This window comes from Prenolepis imparis, unplaced genomic scaffold (assembly GCF_030444845.1).
Source record: "Prenolepis imparis isolate NDT839.2.m4 unplaced genomic scaffold, iyPreImpa1.0 SCAF_2, whole genome shotgun sequence".
Lineage (NCBI taxonomy): Eukaryota > Metazoa > Arthropoda > Insecta > Hymenoptera > Formicidae > Prenolepis > Prenolepis imparis.
The window spans coordinates 22,588,005-22,611,742 of record NW_028141160.1 but is presented as its reverse complement, the minus strand read 5'-3'; the positions used below and the strand labels follow the sequence as shown (position 1 = coordinate 22,611,742).

Here is a 23,738-nt window from a genome sequence, read left to right as displayed (position 1 = left end):
GCATTATAAATTGACGTTTAGTATTCAAATGAGCCGCGAATTTTAATAAGGAGCGGCGCGCACCTTATCGCGGTGTCACTGCGCAAGTATAATGACACATATGTATATTTTATATTTCGATTGACGTATACGTGCATCTCTCCGCACACGTCAGAGAGGCAATAATCGCGGTATAGTGTGTATATACGCTGTACAAATTAGTTTTCTCTCTTTCACTCTCTCTCGTTTGCTTTGTACTAAACTAGGTAAGTCATATGTAAATAATATTCGGTATCTTCTTTTCAGTTTCTCATTAACGTTATTCTGTGTGCCTGTAAAAAATATTTATAATTTTACACTCGCAATTTTTAAACTTTTGAATATATTTACAAAATAGTGATGATTTTTGTGATAAAATTTAAATCATGCTTCGTGTAATTGCATTTGTATATGTTGGTTTTGATATGTTTTTCTGTAGTCTGAATCGTATTTCTTTGATGATAAAGTTGAATTATTAATATTTCGAGACGAGAGTGCTATTTTGAAGTGATTATCGATATTGTTTAATGCACACACACAAAGATGTTTTATATACAGTATATTTATAGAGAGAGAAAATCAATACTTTAAATTTTCATCCAATAGAGCTTGTAAGGATTCTTGTGTCTGCATAAATGCGTAATGTGTCTTTCTAATTGTTTCTTTTTTCTTTTGATACCCGCGTTTTATTAATAATAATTAATAAAAATATATTTTAGCTTTTTGTTTAGTAAATTAATTTTTATTACTTAAATCTTTCTTGTGTTTACAGAAAAATGAGGAGTGGCAGCAGATTACTAAAGGTTCTCCTGCAAGCTTCAGAGAAGGCAGCAAACATTGCCAGGACTTGTCGACAGAAGGAAGCCCTATTTCAATTGTTGGTACAAGAAAAGTCCTTAGAAGAAAAGAATCCTCGTTTCTTCCAGGATTTCAAAACCTTAGCTGATGTCCTCATTCAAGAAACTATTAGACACGATATAGAAATTGAGGTAAAAGAGAAAGAGAGTATATGAGAACAAATTTTTATAAAATATATTAATATACTAATGAAAAGAACGTCAATTTATTTGTATCATACTTCAAACTCTCTCATTGCACTGTGAATAGTTTCCAGAGCTGGCTAAACTGGTGCAAGGCGAAGAAACTAATGTATTCAGTAATACCTTAGGAGAATCTATTATTGTTGAAGTCTGTTCATGCAGCAAAGACACAACACAATTGCTGACTAAAGTTATGGGCAACGACGCTGTGGCAGCAGAACTACTCGCTGCTGAAGTCCATAAAGACGTTAAGCTGTCAGATGTGCCAATCGTGTTAGAGATTCCCACTGATTTTGACATCAATGTTGATGATCTTGGTATTTGGATAGATCCAATCGGTAAGTATATAGGTCTACAACAGACAATAATTTCAGATTACGATATATTCAGTTGATATTTAGTAAGTTTAAATTAATTCAGGGCAAGACTGAAAAAAATACAAAAGTTGGACAATATTATGGTAAAAGTCTCTCTAAGTCTCTCTTGTTACTAAGAATCTTAATTGGCCTGTAAACTGAGACCCAACGCTTGTAAGAATTTCTGTTCGTTTTGTAGTTTGATAATGCATGCCTGTGGAGCAATACGTGGAACTTTTGTAGATTCAACAGCAGATTACATAAGTGCAACGGAGGTCGTGGACGAGCAGACTGGTTTACATTTAAGTGGTTTACGTTGCGTCACTGTATTAATTGGAGCGTATAAGAAAAGTACGGGAGTACCAGTTTTGGGTGTGGTTAATCAACCATTTTACACCAATGTCGATTCGCAGTAAGTAGAATGAAAAACGATAAATTTTTAATAAATTTAAAATATAAAAACTTTTCCTTATTTATACTCTCAGAGTATATCCGTTTGAAAATATTCCGCTTTCCTATTTATATGATAAGTGGAGGAACTATTTATTCTTAATAGTGTAACAAATATATTAATATATTTGTATGTGAATAATGTATTCTACATTTTATTATACTATATTAATTGAACAGATGGACGGGAAAGTGCTATTGGGGTTTTCTGGGAGGTGGTATTAGCAAGTCTTCCATAAGTAATACGTGTAATGCCGATAAAATCATCTTACTCAGCCGTTTTGAAGACGCAGACGTGAAATCAAAGCTATTAAACAACGGATTCAGATTAGTGGAGGCGACTGGAGCGGGATACAAGATACTGAACGTCGCTCTTGGACAAGCAGCCGCTTATATTTTGTCAAAGGGTTCAACTTATAAGTGGGACACGTGCGGACCGCAAGCACTTCTATTATCGGTAGGCGGAGGCATCATCGAATTTAAAGAGTTTAATATAAATCCAAATTCAGAAAATCTGAGCGTGAATTATTTACCTATCGGCACGAATTTTTCAAATCGTCAAGGCTTGATAGCGTACAGAGATCCACAAATTTTGGACAGTTTTAAGTGTATTTTATGTAAATCATATAATTAAACAAAAAAAAAATACCGTGACGAAGATGTGTCATGATAACATCTGATATTATATTCTGAAAATTTTCTCCATAATTACATAATATAATTTATATTTGATTATATAAGTAAACTGTATTTCATTCTATATAAATTTTATGTAAAAGGTCTAGATGATGTTTTTATGAACCATCTTTAGTGATTATTTTGTGATATTATCTGTAGACGCTGATTCAATTGTACAAGATGTTTATAATACAAATGACGTCCAATAATAAACTAATATGATAATATCTTGCGTGTGTGTATGTATGATTGGACGAACAGATTATTATTATTATTTGATTAATTGATGTTCATTGTGATATAATAAATATGGGTCCAAATATAGATTCAATATGTATACAATTGTGCATAGTTTTATTTTTATTTGTTATACGATTATAAAAGCGATTTTCTCTCAAAAAATATAAATCTCACGTCAAAACCTTAGATTTTATATATTTCTCATTATATATTTATTGTTTATTGTCCGACTCTAATATCTATCAATCCTTCTCCGCCGTGATATGGTGGCGTGGATTGTGGTTGATTATTATAATTATAATTGTTATTATTATTGTTAGGAGCTTCTGATGTTTGTGAGAATAACGGTGGTAACTTGTTATTATTATTATTAGTGTTATCATTAGCAGGTTCTTGTTGAACGATAACAATCGGTTGTGTCCATTGATTTCCCTGCTGATGATGATTCACTTGGTGTCCTGGTGGAACATTCTGCGATTGCCACCATGGTCTTCCACCAGGATGCTGTCGTCGTGTGTTATCAGTAGCGATAATCATCTACAAAAATACATTATTTATAAACTAACTTTCATATTCAACTATATATATATATATATATATATATATATATATATTACATAGTATTTTCTGTCATTTTTATTTTTATGTCAAGTTTTAATTCTTAAATATTGTTATTTGAAAAGTTAATTTTGAATATTGTTCCAGGATATCCAATGAACCAGATATGTACGCATCTTCAATTAATATCACCTCATTTTCTAAATTCTTTCTTTTATTTAAAATAAGAAATCTTTTTTTCAAATGTCGATAAAATATAAAGATCTATAATTTAATTTAAAGATTTAAAATTTTTGTACTCTTATATGCGACATTATTACCATGTCATTTGTTTTCGGATTTTGGCACACCCATTCGACATCGGAATCAAATATATTGTTTTGACTCTGTTGCTGCGGATATGCCCAAGGACCACGGCCAGGATTATTTCCTCTTCCATTTTCGACACCATGGCCATAAAATGGCCATCCTTGATGAGTTTGATGAGCCTCGACGGCTACGAGTAATACGACCACAATCAACAGTGCCTTCATCCTTTATTACTAAATAAAAGAAAAAATTAATGTAGTATGAATCACATGATTTTGTAACACGATTAATGTGGCATTACATAATTGCTAGGCATTTTTAAAAAATTTTTTATTAAGCGTTGAAATTTATGTTTTTTCATTTTACATTTTATAACACATTATTATTTTAAAATTTAATTAACAAATTAACACTTTATTAATATTTTTTGTCAGTAATCAGTTGACTAAGGAGTTTATTTGCTAATTAATTTTTAAAATAATGTTATAAAAATAATATATTATAATATGTTATAAAAATTTAAATAATATGTTTAATAAAAGTACACAACAGCAGTACTGGTGCCTGACTGGCATTGCCAGTTACGGGACGCGCAACACGCCAAGGTCGTAAAGTCGGAGTTGCTCGGACCGCCGAGCCGAGCCGAGCCGAGCCGAGCCGAGTCGAGCCGAGCCGACCCGAGCCAAGCTCCGAGCTCGCACGTACGCCGTACGCCGCGACCACCGCCATTACGTGTTTGCGACCTTGGCGTGCTGCGCGTCTCGTAACTGGCACAAGCCTGTCTGTTTGCTAGGTGCATTTTCGGTTGTTCGCGATCAACGTTTGCACGCTCATCGCCGATCCGCGACAGTACAAGTGTGAGTTTAGTGTTTTTGCGTGTTTAATTATCGTACAAAGCCGATTGCGTCGCGAAATCGTGTACCGACATCGCGATCGCGATCTCACGGGCGAGTCCATTACGCGGGCAACTTCATTACACGGGCGGATCGAATTACCGTTGCGCTTTCGACGCGAATTTCCCGAGTTTTTCGGCGTTGTCGATCCGATATCTACGTCGTTGAATTGTGATATATAAAACATAGTGAAATGTAGTGCCCATTTCTTGGAATATCGGCGACTTTTGAGCGCGTCGTGAAGGAGTCGCCGCATCATCGTCGTTCGATGAGGCCTTCCGATAAGTGGGCCTTGAAAAAAGCGGCGACGCGAAAACAGAGCATCGGTTTTATTCGCTCGCGAATAAGCTCTTGCGATTCTCGCGTTTTACCGAAACGCGTCGAAATGTGATATCTAAAATCCGGGCGTCGCCGCGCGTCGCGAACGAAAAAAATTACGCGAGTGCAAGTGTTTCGAGTGAGTGCCATAAAGGAACGGTGCAGAGAGAGAGAGAGAGAGAGGTCGGAGGCATCGGGCAATGGCGGAGCAACGATAGGGTAAATATAATTTATAATTTATTTAACTTTTCATTCGTTATTTGTGAGATTATCTATTTATCTTCGCGATAATGATGCAAATTTTACATTGTTGTATAATAATAAATATAAAATATCCCGAATTTTACATTTTGAAATACTTAGAATATTTAATAATAAATATAATAATTTTTAATAATTTCATAATAATAAACATTTGTATATGTATAAAATACAATTTCTACATTGTATTATATTTAAGAGATATGTAGATATAATTATTTATGTAATGCGTACCTTAGATATTTTAATTAAAATATTTCATAGTAAAAATAAATAGTAAAATATTTTAATTTAAATATTTTTTATCATTTCTATCTTTCTTTAAAAAACATTTCTTTGCAAATTATGTAGTTTTTTAATATTTTAAAGTAAATAACAAAAGTTAACTATGCGCATAATATAATCATTTTTTGAAACATTAAAATTAATATTTAAATTTTTAAATTAATTTTAATATTTCAAAAAATGATTTGAAATATTATAAATGATTGAAATATTTTAATAATTTTTTTTATAATATTTATACTTTATATTTTACAGATTAACATTGTCTACAATTCCGCACATCAAATTGGTGAGTGTTGAATTATTTAAAAAAATTTTAAGGTAATGTATTTGTGAAAATTATATCAAATATTTTAATACATATACATAAGATAAAAGTATTAGGAATAAATCTTTTTTCTCTGATAATTATAATATAATTTGCAATAATAGATGTATCGGTCAAATTCTTTTTATTCTTATTTTAATTCTTGCAAATTGTTTGATATCTAAATTTACCTTTTTTTATTTTTATACTTATTACACATTAAAAGAATTAAAATCTCAAATTAATCGTAATATATATAAATATATATTATATATATCACAAATTCATTATCTTGAAACAAATGAATTAAGATAAATTATTGTATATATCTGTGTTTAATTTTTGAATGTGTATCATAATAGAGATTTTTTCAACGTGCATATGTTATATAAACAAAAAATAAGAAATGTTAAATGTGTTATTTTATAACACATTTCAATTAATTTAATAGAACGCGCGTTAATAATTAAATTATATCTATTTTTATAATGCGCTAATTTTATTTTTTCTCCAAATTTATTTATGCAAGTTTATCGATAACTTGATTTCTAATATCTTATTTTATCAACTGTAGTAATAAATATGTAGGTAGATAATTCCATTAAAAAGTAACTCAATAAGCTTCTTAGAATTATTTTCATGATATAATTCATTCAAATAATTTATTTAAATAATTTATTCAAATAAATTATGTCATGAAAATAATTCTTAATTGTAAAAAGCTTATTGAGTTACTGTTATGCTAATGAAATTATCTACCTACATGTTTATTACTACAGTTGATAAAAGAAGATATTACTATAAAAATAACGATTTTTTTTATATTGTTAATAAATCTTAAATATCCAAGTATTGAAAATTAAAAATAATTTTACATTCTTGAGAATTCAAACAAATTTATATCTAAATATCTATTTATTTAAATACATTTTTCCTTTCTAAAAAAGGCATGTTAAGTCGATTCTCAAAAGTCTCGAAGTATTGTTGCCTCTTTTCCGCGATCAACTATCTCGATAAGCGTTGTGCGTTAATTTATTCATATGTATATCAAGAGACTGTCATCGCTCATCGCGAGAGTTAGCAGTTTAACATTTAGTCCACAATAAAATTAAAAAAATAATATTAATATGTTTTTTTGTTATAATATTTTAAACTTGATTAATATTCTTGACAGTTATCAGCTGATAACTGTCAAAAATATTAACCGAGTTTTAAATATTATAATATATTATTTAAAACATATTATTATTTTATTTAATTTTATTTTGAACAGCCTCTCCTCGAGAGGCTGTCATCGCGAGGATTAACAGTTTGACAGTTTGTTTAAAATAAAAATTAATAAAATAATATGTTTTAAATAATATATTTTAATGCTTTAAATTCGATTAATATTTTTGACAGTTATCAGCTGATTTCTGTCAAAAAATATTAATCGCGGAAAAAATATATATTATAAGTACATATTATAACATATTATATATAACAATTTATTCACTTCACTCAACATATACAGTCAAGAAATGGGACTTGGTTTACAATAATAACTTAGACCTTACACTGCGCAACCTTATTCATCCACTCGCTCCTATTTCTACCTTACCTACTATCTTATCTAATCTAAATTAAGTATAACCCTTAGAATTTATAAATTCACTTTACCCATTTACTTATTTACATATCTACATCTATACTTTACAGTTTACCTCTTATCTCCTACCACTTATTTCTTATCTATATCTATCTCTACTAACAGCCTCCTTTTTTTTCTTCTCAATTATCTTTATTTTTTCCCTCCAAAGCTTCCACAGTACGTCTCCTTTTTCTCTTTCTAACTCCTCATTCCTTACCCTCCTAACTCTCATCATCATTTTTCCCTATCTTATCAAACCAACCTTTTGTTATAATACGTTCCTTGACAAAGGGCCACTTCGACCAACTCTGATTAACTTTAATCGACGTTAAGAACGTATCTGAAAAGAGACAAAGATATAGTTTAATCGTCGATTAAAGTTAATCAGAATTGGTCGAAGTGGCCCAAAGTGATTGAGATTATCTCCTCCCTTCTTACAGAACACGCATTTCCAATCCTTTTCCTCTAGCCAATATTTATTTTCCTCCATATTATCACATCTCATTCTCGCTAGTGCTATAAGTAATTCCTTTACCATTCCTACATTTGTCTACCTAAACTATCTTTTCCTAAATATTTTGGAGTTCTCCTTAACGCCCCTATCTCCTTGTATTCCTTGTTATACCTTGCATCTCTCATACTATAACATATTATATTATTTACAACATATTATAATTAAAATAATAATATTTTGTAAGTAATATAATATGTTATAATACTTTATCTGTGATTAATATTTTTTGACAGACATCAGCTGATAACTGTCAAAAATATTAATCGAATTTGAAGTATTAAAATATATTATTTAAAACATATTATTTAATTTTATTTTATTTTGTTTAAACTGTCAAACTGCTAACCCTCGCGATGACAGCTTCTCGATGCTAGGAATATAACGCACAACGCGAATCGAGACAGCCAATCAGCATCGCGGAAAAGAAACAACACTATATACTTGCGAGAATCGACTTAACATGCAATGCCTTTTTTTTAGAAAGGGAATTGCGAAATGAGTTGCATTAAATTTATAGAAGACACAATAATAGATGCAAAGTAAAATTAATGTTCAATTTCGAGCACGATATTGTGAGCTACGTCTCACTTTAAGAATTCTTGTATAAATACGAAATTTCAAATATAAAATTGACAAATTATGAACAATATAAGATAATATGTGACACTCGAGAACTTTATAAATTTTATTTTAATCACAATACAATTCAATCGCAATTGTTTTAAATCCGCGTGTATCGATTACACAACAACTCTATATATAGCTAGCGATTACTTACGAATGTTGAAGAAAGGAATTAAAAGAGACGTAAAGCCGCGATTGACGAGGAAAACCGCACTTTACCGAATGACAGAACACCTCAACGACGTTTCCTTATATAGCGAAATTGACATGCACAAAGTTCCGCGTATCCGCCATCGAATTGAATCCAATTGACCACAATCAACTATAAAATGACTAATGATTTAGATCGATCAACCAATGAAATATATCGGCAAATAATGACGATACGATCGAAGATTTAGCCAAGGAAGAAACGATGACTCTTGCGCGTTCATCGGCCGATTAGGATTCTTTTCAGTCAGATTCCTCGTCGTAATACCGGTTCGGGATTTTAACCGAACAGGTATCGCAAAGTTGCGGGAATCACCGCGGCTGCCACTATCATTAAGCATTGAATTACAGGACGCGCGAACCGGCGGTCGTCGCGGAATTATTGTAATTTATGTCCACGGTTCGTCACACCGTTGTGCGTGCGGTATGTTTAACGTATGAAAGGTCAATAAGTGTCGCATACTGAATATACGCCGCATTTTTTTCTTCAGAACATTTGCGGATAGCTGGCTTCGATAATTTATCGGTGTATGTAATCGATCCTGCAAAAAAAAAAAGATAATACAGATAAATAAATTTTTATTTCAATTGCAAAGTCCATCTGGTTGCAAGTTTTCAATCAATCAATTTGGAAGAATCGATATAAACAATATTTAAATAACTCAATTATATAATTTTAAACATGATTAAATTGAAAGAAAATTTCGCTATTTCAAATTGCAAATAATTGTTTCATATAAAATGCCATTTTATAATAAAAAGATAATTCTTACGATTTTGCAAAGAATAATCAGCTATTAATGACCTAGGGAAAAAATCCATATATATTATCAAATATATAAATATATATAATATATAATATCTCTCTCTATACGTTTTATTTTTCTTGTACAATCTCACCTGCCTATATCGCGTAGATAAAAAATAATAAAGAAAAATTGAATATAATAATTAAAAGATTAATTTTTTTGCGTGTTTTTGTACTTTATTTTTCTTTTTAGAAAAAGTGCAATTTGAAGAAACGAGAAAAAATTGCTCATGTATAATTATATATAAATTTCATGAAAGAAATCTTGCTGTCGCTCTTAGAATACTCAAGCTCTCTTAACTTTTGTGCAATGATAAAAAGCGTTAATTAACATTTCCGAAATCAGCAAAAAATTGCAACACGCGAAATGCAGAGATATAGAACCAAAGCAGAATCAATTAAATGTTAAAGATATATACTTAATACAAGATATATGTATCCAAAATATCTAAATATTGCTGTATAATTATAATTATTATAAAAAGAAAATTTTTCATTAATATTAAAATCTAGATTAGGATCTCTCTTCAAATTAAAATGTAGGTATTATCTGGATAGGAAAATTGGATATATGTATATATTCAAATAAGATAAATAGCGGTGTGAAAATATATTTTTATTTAATATTATCTATATATTGATTCTTAAGAAATTAGCATTTGTATTGTTAGTTTTTTTACAATTTTTAAGTTTTAGAAAAGTTTATGATAGTCTAACATATTTAAAACAGTCATATAAAACATCGTGTGAGCCATTAGTAAATATGTCTTATTCTTAAAATATACCCAAACATGAGGCAAAAATAGAAAAAATTTTAGTACATATTTTAAACTTGATAATAATATAATAAATAACATAAATAAATTATGTATATATGTGTAAAGTTTTGTATATATGTATATGTATATATTATAATAATACAGTGGAATTAATATTAATAATATGTATATTTATGTTAATTATTCAAATATGTATATATATATATATATATATTATATATATATTAAATATATATATATATATTATTCACTATATTATTCTTTATAATATATATATATTGTTCTTTTTATATCTTAATCTTTATAATAATATAATAAAATATTAATATTTTTATAAATATTTATAATTAACATAAAATTTGAAAAATATTAATAATTAATATAAATATACAATAACTTTTGAAAAATAAAGAGCCATTTATAAACTTCCTCATCGCGGTATCTCTCTTCTCACATTTATTATCTGCCGAAATCTCTGTTGTACAGTAAAAACATTTGATTTACTTCTGTTTGATATTGAAACAATTACCTTTGCTTTTGATTGATTCATCACATATAATATGATATGAGTATAAAATATTCGTCACTGTAAAATCTTTGCAATTCCCCTCCGACAGATTCGAAACTTTATTTATAAGAGCCTCTCTCTTCTTTTTCTTAATTTGATGATCATTATCGCTCTCTTTAAATACCTCTTCTGCGATGGTCTCTGTAGAATTCTTTTTGATAAGATATTTAATAATCCTCCATACCTTCTACCTCGATTCCTTTCTCTTTCTAAGGGTCACTTCGACCAACTCTGATACGTTCTTAAAAAGAGACAGAGATATAGTTTAATCGTCGATTAAAGTTAATCAGAGTTGGTCGAAGTGGCCCTAAATCGTTAAACTCTGTTCTGTTTCTAAACTGAAGTTTCTCTTCTTCGTTTCGCCGATAAAAGGAAACTAATCTGTTACCTGCTTTTTCCTATAACTTTGGTTGTTTTCTTATTTTTGGAAGAAATTTTCTGAAAGGAATCCAATTTTCTCTTGCTACTTTCAGCTATCATATTGCTATTCTTATCTTGAGATTGTGTTTTATTTATTTTTATCTCATTCGTAACATTCCATTGTTTCTCTTCCAAAACTATTTTATTTTTATTACCTCATTTTCGACAACCTTATCCACCGTTTTCTCTCAAGTCGGTTTTGTTCTCTGATTAAATATCTTCCTTGTTCACGCACATCCGCATTTCCTTTTTACCCCTTTAAAATATCTCATCCCATCGCATTTTCTGCTTTTTCTTCTCGAATTCTTGCTTCTGTGTCTTGCTGAGTGACTTTAGAATTTTCAGATTGAATTTCTTTAGAATTTTCAGATGGGTAATCGGGATATATCCATCAGCCGCCAATTCAGATTCCTCCTTCTTTATCGCATCTAAATTAATCTAAAAAATAAAAATCGTTCTGCGGATCCGCAGATCCTTCCTTCTCCTTGATTATCTTTATCTTTTCTTCCGCTTTCAATGTAATGGATTCATCGATTTTAGAGCTTTCGGTATTTACGGTAATCCGCATCGCATTTAAATTCTCGTTTAAGGTTTTAATTGTTTCTACTTTTATTTCTTTTATCTTCGGCATGTTTACTGCCGTTTTATCAGATTTTTCGACATTCTGTTTTTTATTTATATCAATCACAAATTCGGGTATTGGGAATAGTGGAATGTCATATTTCGGTGTCGAAACCTTTTTAAAGGTAATATTACTCTTCTGCTTAATTTTGTCTGTAAAAAAATAGAATGTATTATAAAATCAGAGAGTATTAAGATATAATAATGAGAGAGTAAATGATAAATTCATCGCAATATTATACTTTTTGCTCTAGGATTGAGAATCAAATTATTAGAAACATTAGGAGTGATAATAAATAAATCCTTAGTTATATTCAACTGTCGACTTATTTCATTGAAAAGAATATTGGTTGATTTTGCATTTGTAGACTTCTCCATCGGGTGTAAATTGGCGTACATACAGAATACCATAATGCATATACCGAATATTACAACGCACTATAGATAATAAAGATATTACGTATAAAACATACAAAAAGTTACAAGAAAAAGAACAAGAATTGTCGATAAAATTGACTTTACTTGCGCTAGTAGTCGTTGACAAGTATTTCTATCTGTTATCGATATAAAGATTGCTGCCGGGAATATTAAGCAGATCATTACTCCGATCGTCGATCCCACAATACTAAGAACAAACTCTATGTTTGGCATTAGAATACTGATTAGCAAAGAAATGTTGACTATTACGATAGTGAGAAATTCAAATCTGGATTTTGGCAAATGACTGATAAATAGCTCGTGAGTAGTTACCTATATATAATGCAATAAAGTATATAGATTAAGCATTAAAACGATAATGTACTTATGCTCTTTTTTTCCTCTCCCCCAAGAACATATACATACTCGGTTAAATAAAAGGTAATTCAATCTCTCACGAAATTGAAAGATGACTAGAGGAAAATTGAATACAACCGACAATACAAATCCCAGTTTCATCACTTCGGATACTATGTCAGGCTCGAAACTCAGTAAAATATTTCCTGCAAATTTAATATAAAAATGATAAGAGTAACGTAGTAGAAGTTAAGGCTCCTGGTACCTTGTCGACCATGTCGGAATCGTGACGTCAGAGGCGAGAAAACACACGCTAAAATTTTTTAGATGCCATATTTCTAAATAAAAACATATTTGCATAAAATAACATTTAAGATCTCTTTAATACACTTCTAAAAAACGCCGAAAACTATCCTTTTCCCTTTATAATCAATCAACACCTGTAAAATGTAATATTACGAGGCCCAGTCCGTCTGGTCTTTGCACATGCGCAGTCATTGCACATGTGAAAGTCTGATATCTCGATCATTTTACGGTTGTTGATTGACTGCCAAGGGAAAAGAATAGTTTTCGGCGTTTTTTAGAAGTGTATTAAAGAGATCTTAAGTGTTGTTTTATGCAAATATGTTTTTATTTAGAAATGACATCTAAGAAATCTCAACGTGTTATTTCTCGCCTCTGACGTCACGATTCCAATATGGCCGCGGTGAGCATCCAGGAGCCTTAAGAACAGTAGAATAATATGACAGTGACAATGCAACAATCATCGTTTATTGTAAGATACATATGTAGCAAATCTGTTAAATTACCTGCGAGCGATTGAGAATTACAAAAACCAATGTAACCAAACAAGCCAACGCATATGTATATAAAAGTACATATATTTAATGCTTCTCTTACGACATTATTTATTATCTCTACACATGTAGTTGGAATGGTTTCATATATTTCAAGTAATTGAGTTTGACAGAAGAGAGCCATGAAGAATATTGGCAGGCACTGGGAAATACCAGCTGATCTCCAATAATTAATATTATCCCACCAATTAACACTGCCCCACCAATCTTGCAGAAAGATAGAGTCGATTATGATCTGTCAATTAAAAATAAAGAAAAATATATAATATGCTATAACTAGCGCTTGTATATACCGGGTGTCCCATTTTAAAGGACCCACTCAAATATCTCATTGTCAGAAACACTGCGTTAAATCGAAAAATGTTTCCTACAAAAGTTGTAGGGTTTCGAGGGGGACATAACATAGTAATATTCATTTGACCTTGGGCGGCGTCTCCAAGGTTAGTGAAGGTTAACCTTAAGTGAAGGTGAGAATGAATTTTGAAGAAAATAAAAAAATGCTTCAGATAAAAGTTGTTCAAATTAATTAGTAGAAAAAGATGTTATAATAAAAAATATGGGTTTCCATTTAAAAAATTTATTCTCACCTTCACTTGACCTTGCAGACGCCGCCCAAGGTCATATGAATATTACTATGTTATGTCCCCCTCAAAACCCTACAACTTTTGTAGGAAACATTTTTTGATTTAACGTAGTGTTTCTGAGATATTTGAGTGGGTCCTTTAAAATGGGACACCCGGTATATTTTAGAACATTTTTATGAATACGCACACATCGAGTTATATTATACCTTTATTACGAAGCATAGGTAGAAGATAACAGTAGAGATGTAAATGTTAAACAGATGATGGATATTTTGAAGCAGCCCGAGGGGTAAAATTATTAAGATTCCGGTGATGATTAACAAAATGGGGCGAATTACCTCCGGTGTCTCGTCTATCGTCTTGCTGATTATCTGCGATCCCACATCGCCGATGACGGCGAAGTAGGCGACGCACGTGCTCAGCATAAAACCGATGATTAAAAGTTGCGCGAGAAACTTGCCTCTGCGACCGAACGCGTAAGAAGCGAGTAGTACAAACCTGCGTTTATTCGATAGTCCGGCCGATTTTAAAAGAAAGTGACACGCCAGTCGTGACATGATGTTACACAGAATTAACATCAAAACGGCCAACACGATGCCGCATTGTTTGAAGCAGAAGGGCATCGTCAGAAGGCTCACCCCTATCACGCTGTTAGCGGGAGTCATCACTTGCGCTATTTGAATCATTCTCGACACAGCTGATTATTAAAGTCTAAAATTATAAACTCTTCCTCTTCGTCACAAAAAAAGTTAAGTTTCTTCGAGTTCAATCCTTTCGCAATTATCGAAAGAGTCATTCAGCAAAAACCGTCTTGAGCGATATATATATTAATTTCCTTGGAAAAATATTTCGAAGTTTATAACGGAAGATGTCGCAATGTTTTTCCCTTTTTGCAAGATACCTCACGTAAAATATTAATTATAACACAATACATATATTAATTTACCGTATAGAGAGATACTAAAAGATTACTAACAATAAATAAGAGATTCTTATCCCATCTAACGTCCTTATTGTCCGCATTACCAAGAATTTTCATAGTTCCTCAACTGTTTATTACTCGTACTTTCTTCCAGATTGTTTTGTTTTTTTTTTCTCTCTTATACATATTACTCAAAAATATCAACAGAAATTTGGAGAATCGTTTTTATTCGTTTCTTTTAGACAATTTTTATCATGATTTGGAAATTGGTACTTATAATAAAATATACAAAATTGAGACTTATGATAGTTACATATTTTAACAAATCAAATACAATAAAAACTATACAGTCGATGTAAATTAATTTATTGTATAGTATGGATCGCGATTTTATGAATACAATTTATATATATATATATATATATATATATATATATATCATTGCTTAAGATGCAAAATGCTGATTTTCAAGATTAGAAATGAATTACACAACTTAACCATATTAAAATAATTGCGAAATGAGTTGTATTAAATTTATGTAAGATATAATTGATTAAAATTATGTAGCACAACATGATTGTGAGCTACGTCTACTTTTAGTATAAGAACTGCTGTAAATAATACAAAGTTCCAAATAATATTGACAAATTATGAACAATTATGAAATATTATATGGCACTCGAGAACTCTATAAATTTTATATTTCGATAAATGACGACTTGTACAGTATTTTTAATCATAAATACAATTCAATCACAATTTTTTTTTTAATTCGCGTATCGATTACGCAACTTTATGGCAAGCGTTTCCATCACTTATAATAATATTGAAGAGAATAAAGAGGAATAAAGAGATAAAAACCTATGATCGAGACAAGAAAAACTATAAACTTTACAAATGATAGAAATATCTCAATAACATTTTCTCTTATATAAGTTAAAATTGATATGTACAAAAAGTTACGTGCATTTAATTGAATCCAATTCATCACAATCGACTATGAAATGACTAATGATTTAGATCGATCAACCAATGATGTACATATATATCGGCAAATACGACGATATATCCGAGATTTTTCCAAGGAAGAAATAACTCGCGTTCATCGGCCGATTATTAGGAGTTTTCTCATTCAAATTCGTCCTCGTAATATCGATTCGGAATTTTGACCGAACAGATATCGCAGAATTACGGGAATTACTGTTTTTCGACAATTTATATATTATATATTTATATATTATTAATTATTATAATTCATATAAAATTATATATGGGCAATTTTTTCTTACTTTAAAAAATTTTATTTTTTCTAAAAAAAAAGAAACAAAAATTGCACAAACATGAAGAAATTAATTTTCTGATTATTTTTCAATTTTTCTTCCTGTATATGTATATTATATATAGAAAAAGATTGTACAAGAGAGAAAGAAAATATATATGGATATATTATTTTGTATATAATTATATATATTTATATATTTGATTATATATTACTTTTCCCTCCGGAAAGTTTATGAATTTGAAATAAATAAACTAATAAAATAAAGATTGAGTGAAACACAATTTCAATTACGTTTCTGAATGTGAAAAACAATTAAAAGAAATTTATTACGTAAAATCAATTTCGTAAAATTCAGATTAACTTTACTGAAAGAATTCTCTTTCTTTTACAAAATTTATTTTTTAACTTTCTCTTACAATTTATTCTTCAACTTAATTTATTTTTCTAAAAGATGTGTGTTGTATATCTATATAGAAAGAATGTTTTTTGTGCTATTGTTCTGAAATGCATGTGAAATGCTTCAAGTGTCATTATAGCGAAAAGCGAAAAAGTGTGAACTCTTTCGAAAGCGTTACGCATCTTTTTTTTCCTCCCATAATTAATCTTTTATGGTGTAGAAATCTAGTAGTACAAAAGTCGCACTTTTCGATTCACAAGTCTGTGTCGGCACGCTTGTCGGCATATTTGAAAGATGGATAAAGGCCAAAGTAACAATTCCAACAGCTAGATGGAACCATCGGAACGAATCGTAACATCAGAATCGGTCGGTCCTTTTTGGACAATAAAAAAAAAAAAAAAAAAAATCAGAATCGGTCACGAACCGGCGCTCTTTGAGAAAGATCATCGTATCGTCGCGATCATATTCAATTTTGAAAAAAGAAATATTTTTTATAAACATATAGATTTTTTTTTATTTCTGCCGTATTTCATAGATAAAAAAAACATCTAAAAAATCGACTACTAGAAATTTCAGCTATACATAAATCTTAAGAAAAATAAGTTGCATAATATATATTATTTTTCGAAGAATATGTCAATCTCTTCTCTCTCTATAAGATATTTTTCTTTATTTATTTCTTTACTTTTATTTTTTTATATTTGTTTATTTCTAAAAATCTTTGTCTCTGCTCTGGTCTCTCTAGTTAATAAGTCTAAAATGGCATTAGATTCTACATCTGTACATTGAAACTTATACTTAATTACTTAATGTCGCTTATTGTTATTATACAATATATCGCTTCTCTCGAGTAATTTTTAAATATAAAAATATTCCTTTCTTCTCTTCTTTTCATCTGCATCTCTATTTTTCCTCTTCGATCGGGCAGCCGTCCAATCGACGATGGTTGTACCATTCGGAGCAAAACGAACACGAGGCCTTCAATGAACGAAAACACTCCCCTCGCGAGGAAAGTGCGGTCGCTCTTAACATAAGTACTACGTCTCGATATCGCGGAATGAAACTATGTCTCTCGCGGAATTTTTTCGCCACGCTATCGCACACTCTATCGCCGATCCCGATTACTTTCGAAGAGGCCGGTTTAATTCATTCGCGTTAACTCGATGTGTTTTCCCATCTCCCCCCTGTCTCTCTCCCCCTTTGCTTTGATACGCGGCGCGCACAGACCTCTCTCAGGCCTTAAACGCCTCTTATTACCGTGCGCAACTATTGCCTTCCTAATGAACATCGTAATTTATAATGCGTGGCGGCTGCTTCTGTCGAGTTTATTGGGCGCAGAAACCGGGGACACTTCAAAGGCCCGCTTATCATTTATGTGTCACACACGTTACTCCGAACGGCTATCATCGACTCGTCGATCGGGGGCGAGGATTTTTTGTAGTTCGATATTATTATTATTTGCGTATGCAAATTAACTGATGCGTAAAGTTACGACACCGAAGGATATAATTAACGAGAAGCAAACGAAGAGTGTAAGAACCGATATTAATGTGCTCTAATACATCGACGATATTTTATGTACTTTTAATTACTATCGGAACCTTTACAATGTGTTATATTATTTTAAGTAATTATAGAGAAATATATACAAGTACACACTATTGTTCTCAAGGTACAATTATCATTCATACAATTAGAGATGAATGAATATTTAATTGTAAATGCAACAGTATTAAAGTTCTCGTCTCGAGCTACGGACAATCATCTGGTACCAAGAGTTCGTATCTTTCTCTCTTTTTCTCCGCGCGGTACAACTTTTTCTCGATGTGAAATAATTGACGCGTTTCTCTCCTCCGCAGCGATCCCACGAAACGCATGCACATATACACGCGGAGAAAAGGCCGTGAACATTAAATGCGTGTCTCTCCGTGATGTGACAGACAAACCGCGTGTCCAGACGGGAACAGAAAGAGAGAGAGAGAGAGAGAGAGAGAGAGAGAGAGAGAGAGAGAGAGAGAGAGAGAGAGAGAGAGAGAGAGAGAGAGAGAGAGAGAGAGAGAAAGAGAGAGAGAAGGCGGAGTTCAACGAGCGGCTTCGTCGTGCTCGAAATCGAGAATACGTCCTTCTCTCTGCGCGAGGTGGAGACGACGAGGTGGAAGGAATTTTAGTTGTAATGCGGACTACAGAGAGCATTATTTATTAATAGCAAACCCGATGGCGTTGTGCATGTATGTATATGTGTATGTATATCTTAAGGGAGTGGCGCGGAGCGCCATGCTAGAGCGAACGCAACAGCACGATGAATCGTGGAACGGATCTCTTCGTGTCTCTCTCTCATCCTCCTCTTTCTCTCTCTTGCACCTCAAGCTTCCCGATCTCTTCACCTTTCTTATATACCCCCGTATGATTCTGTCGTTCGCGCTTACTCTCTCTCACTCTCTCTCTCTCTCTCTCTCTCTCTCTCTCTCTCTCTCTCTCTCTCTCTCTCTCTCTCTCTCTCTCTCTCTCTCTTTTCCGCTCTGCATCCTTCTCGCTCCCACGAGTGTTTGCTCGCTCGGTCAGCCTTTCTCTCTCCCTCTCTGCCGGTCAACACACGGATGCCGCTCTCGCTCGCGCACCCACGGGACAGCTCGCCGTTGTAGGAGAGTAGACGAGCGCTTTGTCGGCGCCCGCGGCTGAGATCAAACGCGCCGACCGCATCCCCCTTTCCGCCGCGCCGTAACACGACCAAGGCTCCACCATACGTTCGTTCGTTCGCTCCGGACTGGTCTTTCTCTCCCTCTCTCTCTCTCTTTCTTTCTCTCGCTCGCTCTTTCCCGCCGGTATCGTCCGGCGAGCCACGTCTCGAGAGAGTCCGCAAGCATGCTTGGTCGGCCGGTCGCTGGACCGACGAGAGTCGTTCGCTCTCGCTAGCGGCAAAACCGTATTATAGCCTTCTCTGTATCCTGTCCTGCGTGTCGGCGGCCTCCGCGCACCTCGCGGGCCTTATCCCCCTTTGCAAGAGAGAGCGCTCCCCTCGCGATAAATATTTACCTCGCCCTTTTGACGCCGTTACCGTCTAATCGACGCAATTGCGCGCGACGCTTGACAGACGCCGCCGACGACGTCTCGGTACGCGTGACACGCTTTATTCTCGAGCGTCTAATTAGCGGCTGGACCTGTCTCTCTCGCGTCCAGCTGCTATCTTCCCATTTAACGATTAGGCGTATGAAAATTATCAAGAGTTCGGTCTACTCCGATATATATTTTTATTCATAGCGCCAAGTCGATCGAGAGCTCGAAGTGCTCTACGAGAATCCGAATTACGATCGATCTCGATTCTTGCGATCTGTGACGCACAGAAGATGATCACTTGGGCGCGATGAGCAAGAGAGAAAGAGAAAAGAGAACGATTGAATTCTCACAAGAAACGCATCTGAAAATAGTTTATTATTAATAGATGACTCGCGCGAATTCACGCGCACACGGAAACACGCGGTAGAAAGAGAGAGAGAGAGAGAAAGAGCTCTCGCTGCCGGCGTTATTTCGAGGCTAGTCTGTACTCGCGTTTTTTGAGCCGCGCGTTTTATTCCCCCTTACTCTGCCGAACAGAGAGCAAGAGCGCGGGGCCCTTCCCCGTCCCCCTTAGCTCCCTATCCTACCCGCGGAACCGTCATCTCGCTCCCTCCGACCCGCTCCTTCCGTCCCGCCCCTAGTCGGCCGCCGCAGTTTCCCTTTTGCCTCTGTCTTCCCCTCGCCGTGCCGCCTTTCCTCCCCTCCCCCCTTGCCTTTTTCTCCCTCTCTCTCCTCTCTTTCTCTCTTTCTCCGTCGACCTTCTCTCTGCCGCCTCTTAAAAACGAGACTTGCCGCCGACTTTCCGACAAAGGAATAAAGAAAAGAAACAACTAGCCACGCTACGCGGCTGAAGATGGCACGGCAAACCGTACCGCATAACGCGGCACGGCACGGCACAGCACAGCACGCCACAGCGTGGCATGGCATGGCATGGGTAGAGAGCCTTTCTGTATAGGGAGTGTGCGAGGGGGATGCTTCAGCACCGCCGACCGGCGATCCAGTGGCGTCGTCGTCCGGGGACGGAAAAGCCCGGATCGCCGCAAATTGTCGGAGTCGTCCTTTACATCGCGATATATATTGCGTTCCGTCATTTAATCCCGCCGTTACATAATTAGTCCCATACATTTCGAAAAGCGATAATTCGTCCGTATTAAAATTTTATTGTCTTACTCGCCTATTTTATATATGTATATTTTTTTCACACGCGTAAATAAAGCGATATCAAATTAATTTCCCTCGCGAAAAGATGCGTGTTTCTATTTTTATTATTTTATTTTATTTTCTATTTTTATGTATATTACTTTTTCAATCTTTAATTGTGTGTCAAATATTTTGACAAAATAAAATAAAATTTAATTTCAAATTTTATATGGTACGTGTATTTTAAAAATTATTATGGCATGCATGTGTATATACATATACAAGTGAAAACAATTTTTAATATGAAATTTTATTTGATATATGTAATTTGAAAATATGGCAGAGGAGAGAATTGATGAGGAACTGTCAAAGGATTCAGAAGCCGTCAATATATATCGCGATATATGATATTTAATTTCGCTACACGCCGGTCAGAGCGCGAAACTTTGTATACAAAGGAACCTCGGTCGTTTTTGTCCAAGTTAATTGTTTCTTTTTTTTTATTTTATTTTATTTTATTTTATTTTTTATTTCGCCGAAGCGTGGTTGGTGTCTAACAGTAGCTGACGGCACCGGTAGTAGGGTGTCAAGGGAGGGAAAAGGGATATCGCCGGTATATATATGTATATATATCCCGAAGCGGCGAATCTTCCTCGATGGCGACGCCTATGTTTCTTCTGAAACACCGCTAGGAGATAATAGCGTGCGGGTACAGTCTCCAAAAAGAGTATATTTCCGATTCCATATACGACCTTTCCGAGTAGTACTGCGCAGAAGTACCTCCATGCTTTCTCGGTGAAGCAACGTAAATAAAGAATCATCTCAATGAAGAGAGAGAGAGAGAGAGAAAGAGAGAGAGAGAGAGAGAGAGAGAGAGAGAGAGAGAGAGAGAGAGAGAGAGAGAGAGAGAGAGAGAGAGAGAGAGAGAAGAATGCAAAATCGGAGCGCTTTATCCCAATTTGCTTGCCTCCCCCTTTGCTTTTCTCCGTTCGACTCGTGCTTCATTGAAGCGACACAGCCGTACGTTTGCGAACGAGATGACACATGCGTGTAAACAACATCCGTGCAAACGGATCAAAATCATTCAATGGCAAGGATATCGATTTCCGCGGCGAAAGTAGGCCGAAAGTTTAGGTTTTTTTTTTAACAGCGATTAAGTTACTGCCATAATTCTACAGACATAAAGGCACAATAATTATCGATTTTATTTATTTTAAATCCTTCAATGTTGCGGTCGAAAATTTTGAATGATTAATTATAACGCGTGATTTTATTATAATCAAGGTTGAATTTTGTGATACCGATGAATTTTCTTTACGACTGTCATTATTATTATTTTGTTCAATTTTGATATTAATTAATTGATATTAAGCAATAAAATTGATATTAAATAATTAATATCGATCCAAATTAATATAAATAATATTTGCAATACAACTTTTGTCTTGTAAAATATACATTCGATAACAGAAACTCCTATAACAAAGTATTAAAATTTAAAGTCAATTGGATAAGTCTTGAGATAGCTTTCTTTTCTTAATCTGAAGAAATTAAAAAAATACACAGTTTGACTGATAAACAACATCTCTTTCTCTTTTATCAGGCAATATCTACTTAAGAATGTGATCTCTTAGATAGCAATTCGATCCGCCTCAATTATATGATTTAATTTAAAAAAAAAATGGAGAACACGACAAATCGCGCAGAAGCTTTCAAGCCTTTTCTTTTTTCAAATCTTCGCGAAATCAGCTTTTGAAAATCGTCCTGAAAATTCTCCTCGCGGAGAAACATTCGTAAGAGCTACATCATCGCGTGCAGAATCCAAACACAGAATAACACGCGCCGTACGCAATTTCCGATGCTCGACGCGACGTTGTTTTGCATACTACTCCGGAAACGACCAAGTCAAAGATCGGCCGCTAGCTGCGGCGGTATTTTGACGATACGTTGGACGAAGATGCGACATATATAATCTCGAGTGCATATAAATCAAATACAAAACAATTGTTTTTGGAAAGTCAATTTTTCTTCACAAATATCGCGAATCGCGCGCAATTGTCGTCCAACGATCGGAAGCGAAATTTATGTTAATGTGTCAACTCCGAGATTGACGGTGTCAGGCATCTCGTCTCTCTCTCGCGTCAAAAGTAATGCTTCCTTGACATTATCAGGCCCGACTTTACATTCGTATAATTTACGAAAATATTCAGAGTCGAATTCTAATAATTATGATTCGACAGTCAATAAAATTCTTTTATCCACCGCGAATTTTAATTCTATGAATTATAATAGACATTAATAAATTGAAATCCTATTATAATTCACCAGCTCATTATATAATCGACTCTTGACTGGAAAAGAGAGAATTTTATCGCAGAAAAATTTCCTTAATCCAGGTAGAATATTTTGTTTTCAAACATAAGATAAATTTAAAAAAATATTTTGCACATATTATAGTATATAATGAAATACATGAAATGTGTATCTATGATTTATATACGGACAACAGTACCACCGTTACAATTCTAGGTCGTGTAAATCGGGCTTCGTACCGTGCGCTTTTCGGAGGAAGACAGCTCGCGCGCTCTCCGGCAAACCGGGTATGCAAAGGAGAAGGAGAAAATAAGAGAACGGAGCAGAGAGAGGATGCTGTACGCGCCGAGAAGAGTCACCGCGCCTCCCTACCTTCGGGGTAAGCCGGGTATCCTCGACACTGGACTGCCTGCCTGGCCCGCGCGATGGTTATGGTGGTGGTGGTGAGCTGCTGCATGATAGAGCCGCCACTCGATTGCGGTGGTGGGGAAAGCGCGGCGTGGTGGGGGGAGCATGGCGGGAGCGCGG

The 23,738-nt window shown here is 33.8% G+C and overlaps 3 protein-coding genes across 6 annotated transcripts; 1 reads left to right on the top strand and 2 right to left on the bottom strand.

Moving 5' to 3' along the window:
• Positions 1–88: 88 nt before the first annotated feature.
• On the top strand, positions 89–2,792 carry Ipp (inositol polyphosphate 1-phosphatase). 3 transcript variants are annotated; one of them, XM_083032003.1, is made up of 5 exons: positions 89–245; positions 791–1,007; positions 1,126–1,396; positions 1,658–1,826; positions 2,045–2,792. In XM_083032003.1, the coding sequence occupies exons 2-5, from the start codon at positions 795–797 to the stop codon at positions 2,496–2,498; spliced, it is 1,107 nt and encodes a 368-aa protein (XP_082888129.1). In that variant the 5' UTR covers positions 89–245; positions 791–794; the 3' UTR covers positions 2,499–2,792. The 3 variants fall into 3 exon arrangements, with proteins under 3 accessions (XP_082888129.1, XP_082888132.1, XP_082888131.1); XM_083032006.1 differs by lacking the exon at positions 89–245 and adding an exon at positions 516–629; XM_083032005.1 differs by lacking the exon at positions 89–245 and adding an exon at positions 545–657.
• An 87-nt stretch (positions 2,793–2,879) lies between these two features.
• LOC145932770 (uncharacterized) lies at positions 2,880–8,945 on the bottom strand. Of its 2 annotated transcripts, none has more exons than XM_083032007.1 (3): positions 8,636–8,945; positions 3,661–3,882; positions 2,880–3,319 (listed from the first exon to the last, which is right to left on the bottom strand). In XM_083032007.1, exons 2-3 carry the CDS (start codon positions 3,871–3,873, stop codon positions 3,002–3,004), a joined length of 531 nt encoding a protein of 176 aa, XP_082888133.1. In that variant the 5' UTR covers positions 3,874–3,882; positions 8,636–8,945; the 3' UTR covers positions 2,880–3,001. The 2 variants fall into 2 exon arrangements, with proteins under 2 accessions (XP_082888133.1, XP_082888134.1); XM_083032008.1 differs by lacking the exon at positions 8,636–8,945 and adding an exon at positions 7,606–7,683.
• Positions 8,946–11,230: 2,285 nt separating this feature from the next.
• LOC145932959 (putative sodium-coupled neutral amino acid transporter 10) lies at positions 11,231–23,667 on the bottom strand. The gene is given in 8 exon segments (XM_083032183.1): positions 11,231–11,707; positions 11,709–12,040; positions 12,130–12,325; positions 12,410–12,637; positions 12,731–12,867; positions 13,471–13,753; positions 14,309–14,799; positions 23,583–23,667. Coding segments are annotated over 8 exon segments (2,229 nt in total).
• Positions 23,668–23,738: the final 71 nt, after the last annotated feature.

Bases quoted from the DNA above. Each gene is read 5' to 3' on its own strand.
- Ipp (XM_083032003.1), top strand. From the start codon at position 795: ATGAGGAGTGGCAGCAGATTACTAAAGGTTCTCCTGCAAGCTTCAGAG. The intron at 1,397-1,657 runs GTAAGTATATAG...GAACTTTTGTAG, and splicing joins TATTTGGATAGATCCAATCG to ATTCAACAGCAGATTACATA. The intron at 1,827-2,044 runs GTAAGTAGAATG...TTAATTGAACAG, and splicing joins TACACCAATGTCGATTCGCA to ATGGACGGGAAAGTGCTATT.
- LOC145932770 (XM_083032007.1), bottom strand. From the start codon at position 3,873: ATGAAGGCACTGTTGATTGTGGTCGTATTACTCGTAGCCGTCGAGGCT. The intron at 3,320-3,660 runs GTAATAATGTCG...GTATTTTTGTAG, and splicing joins ATCCGAAAACAAATGACATG to ATGATTATCGCTACTGATAA.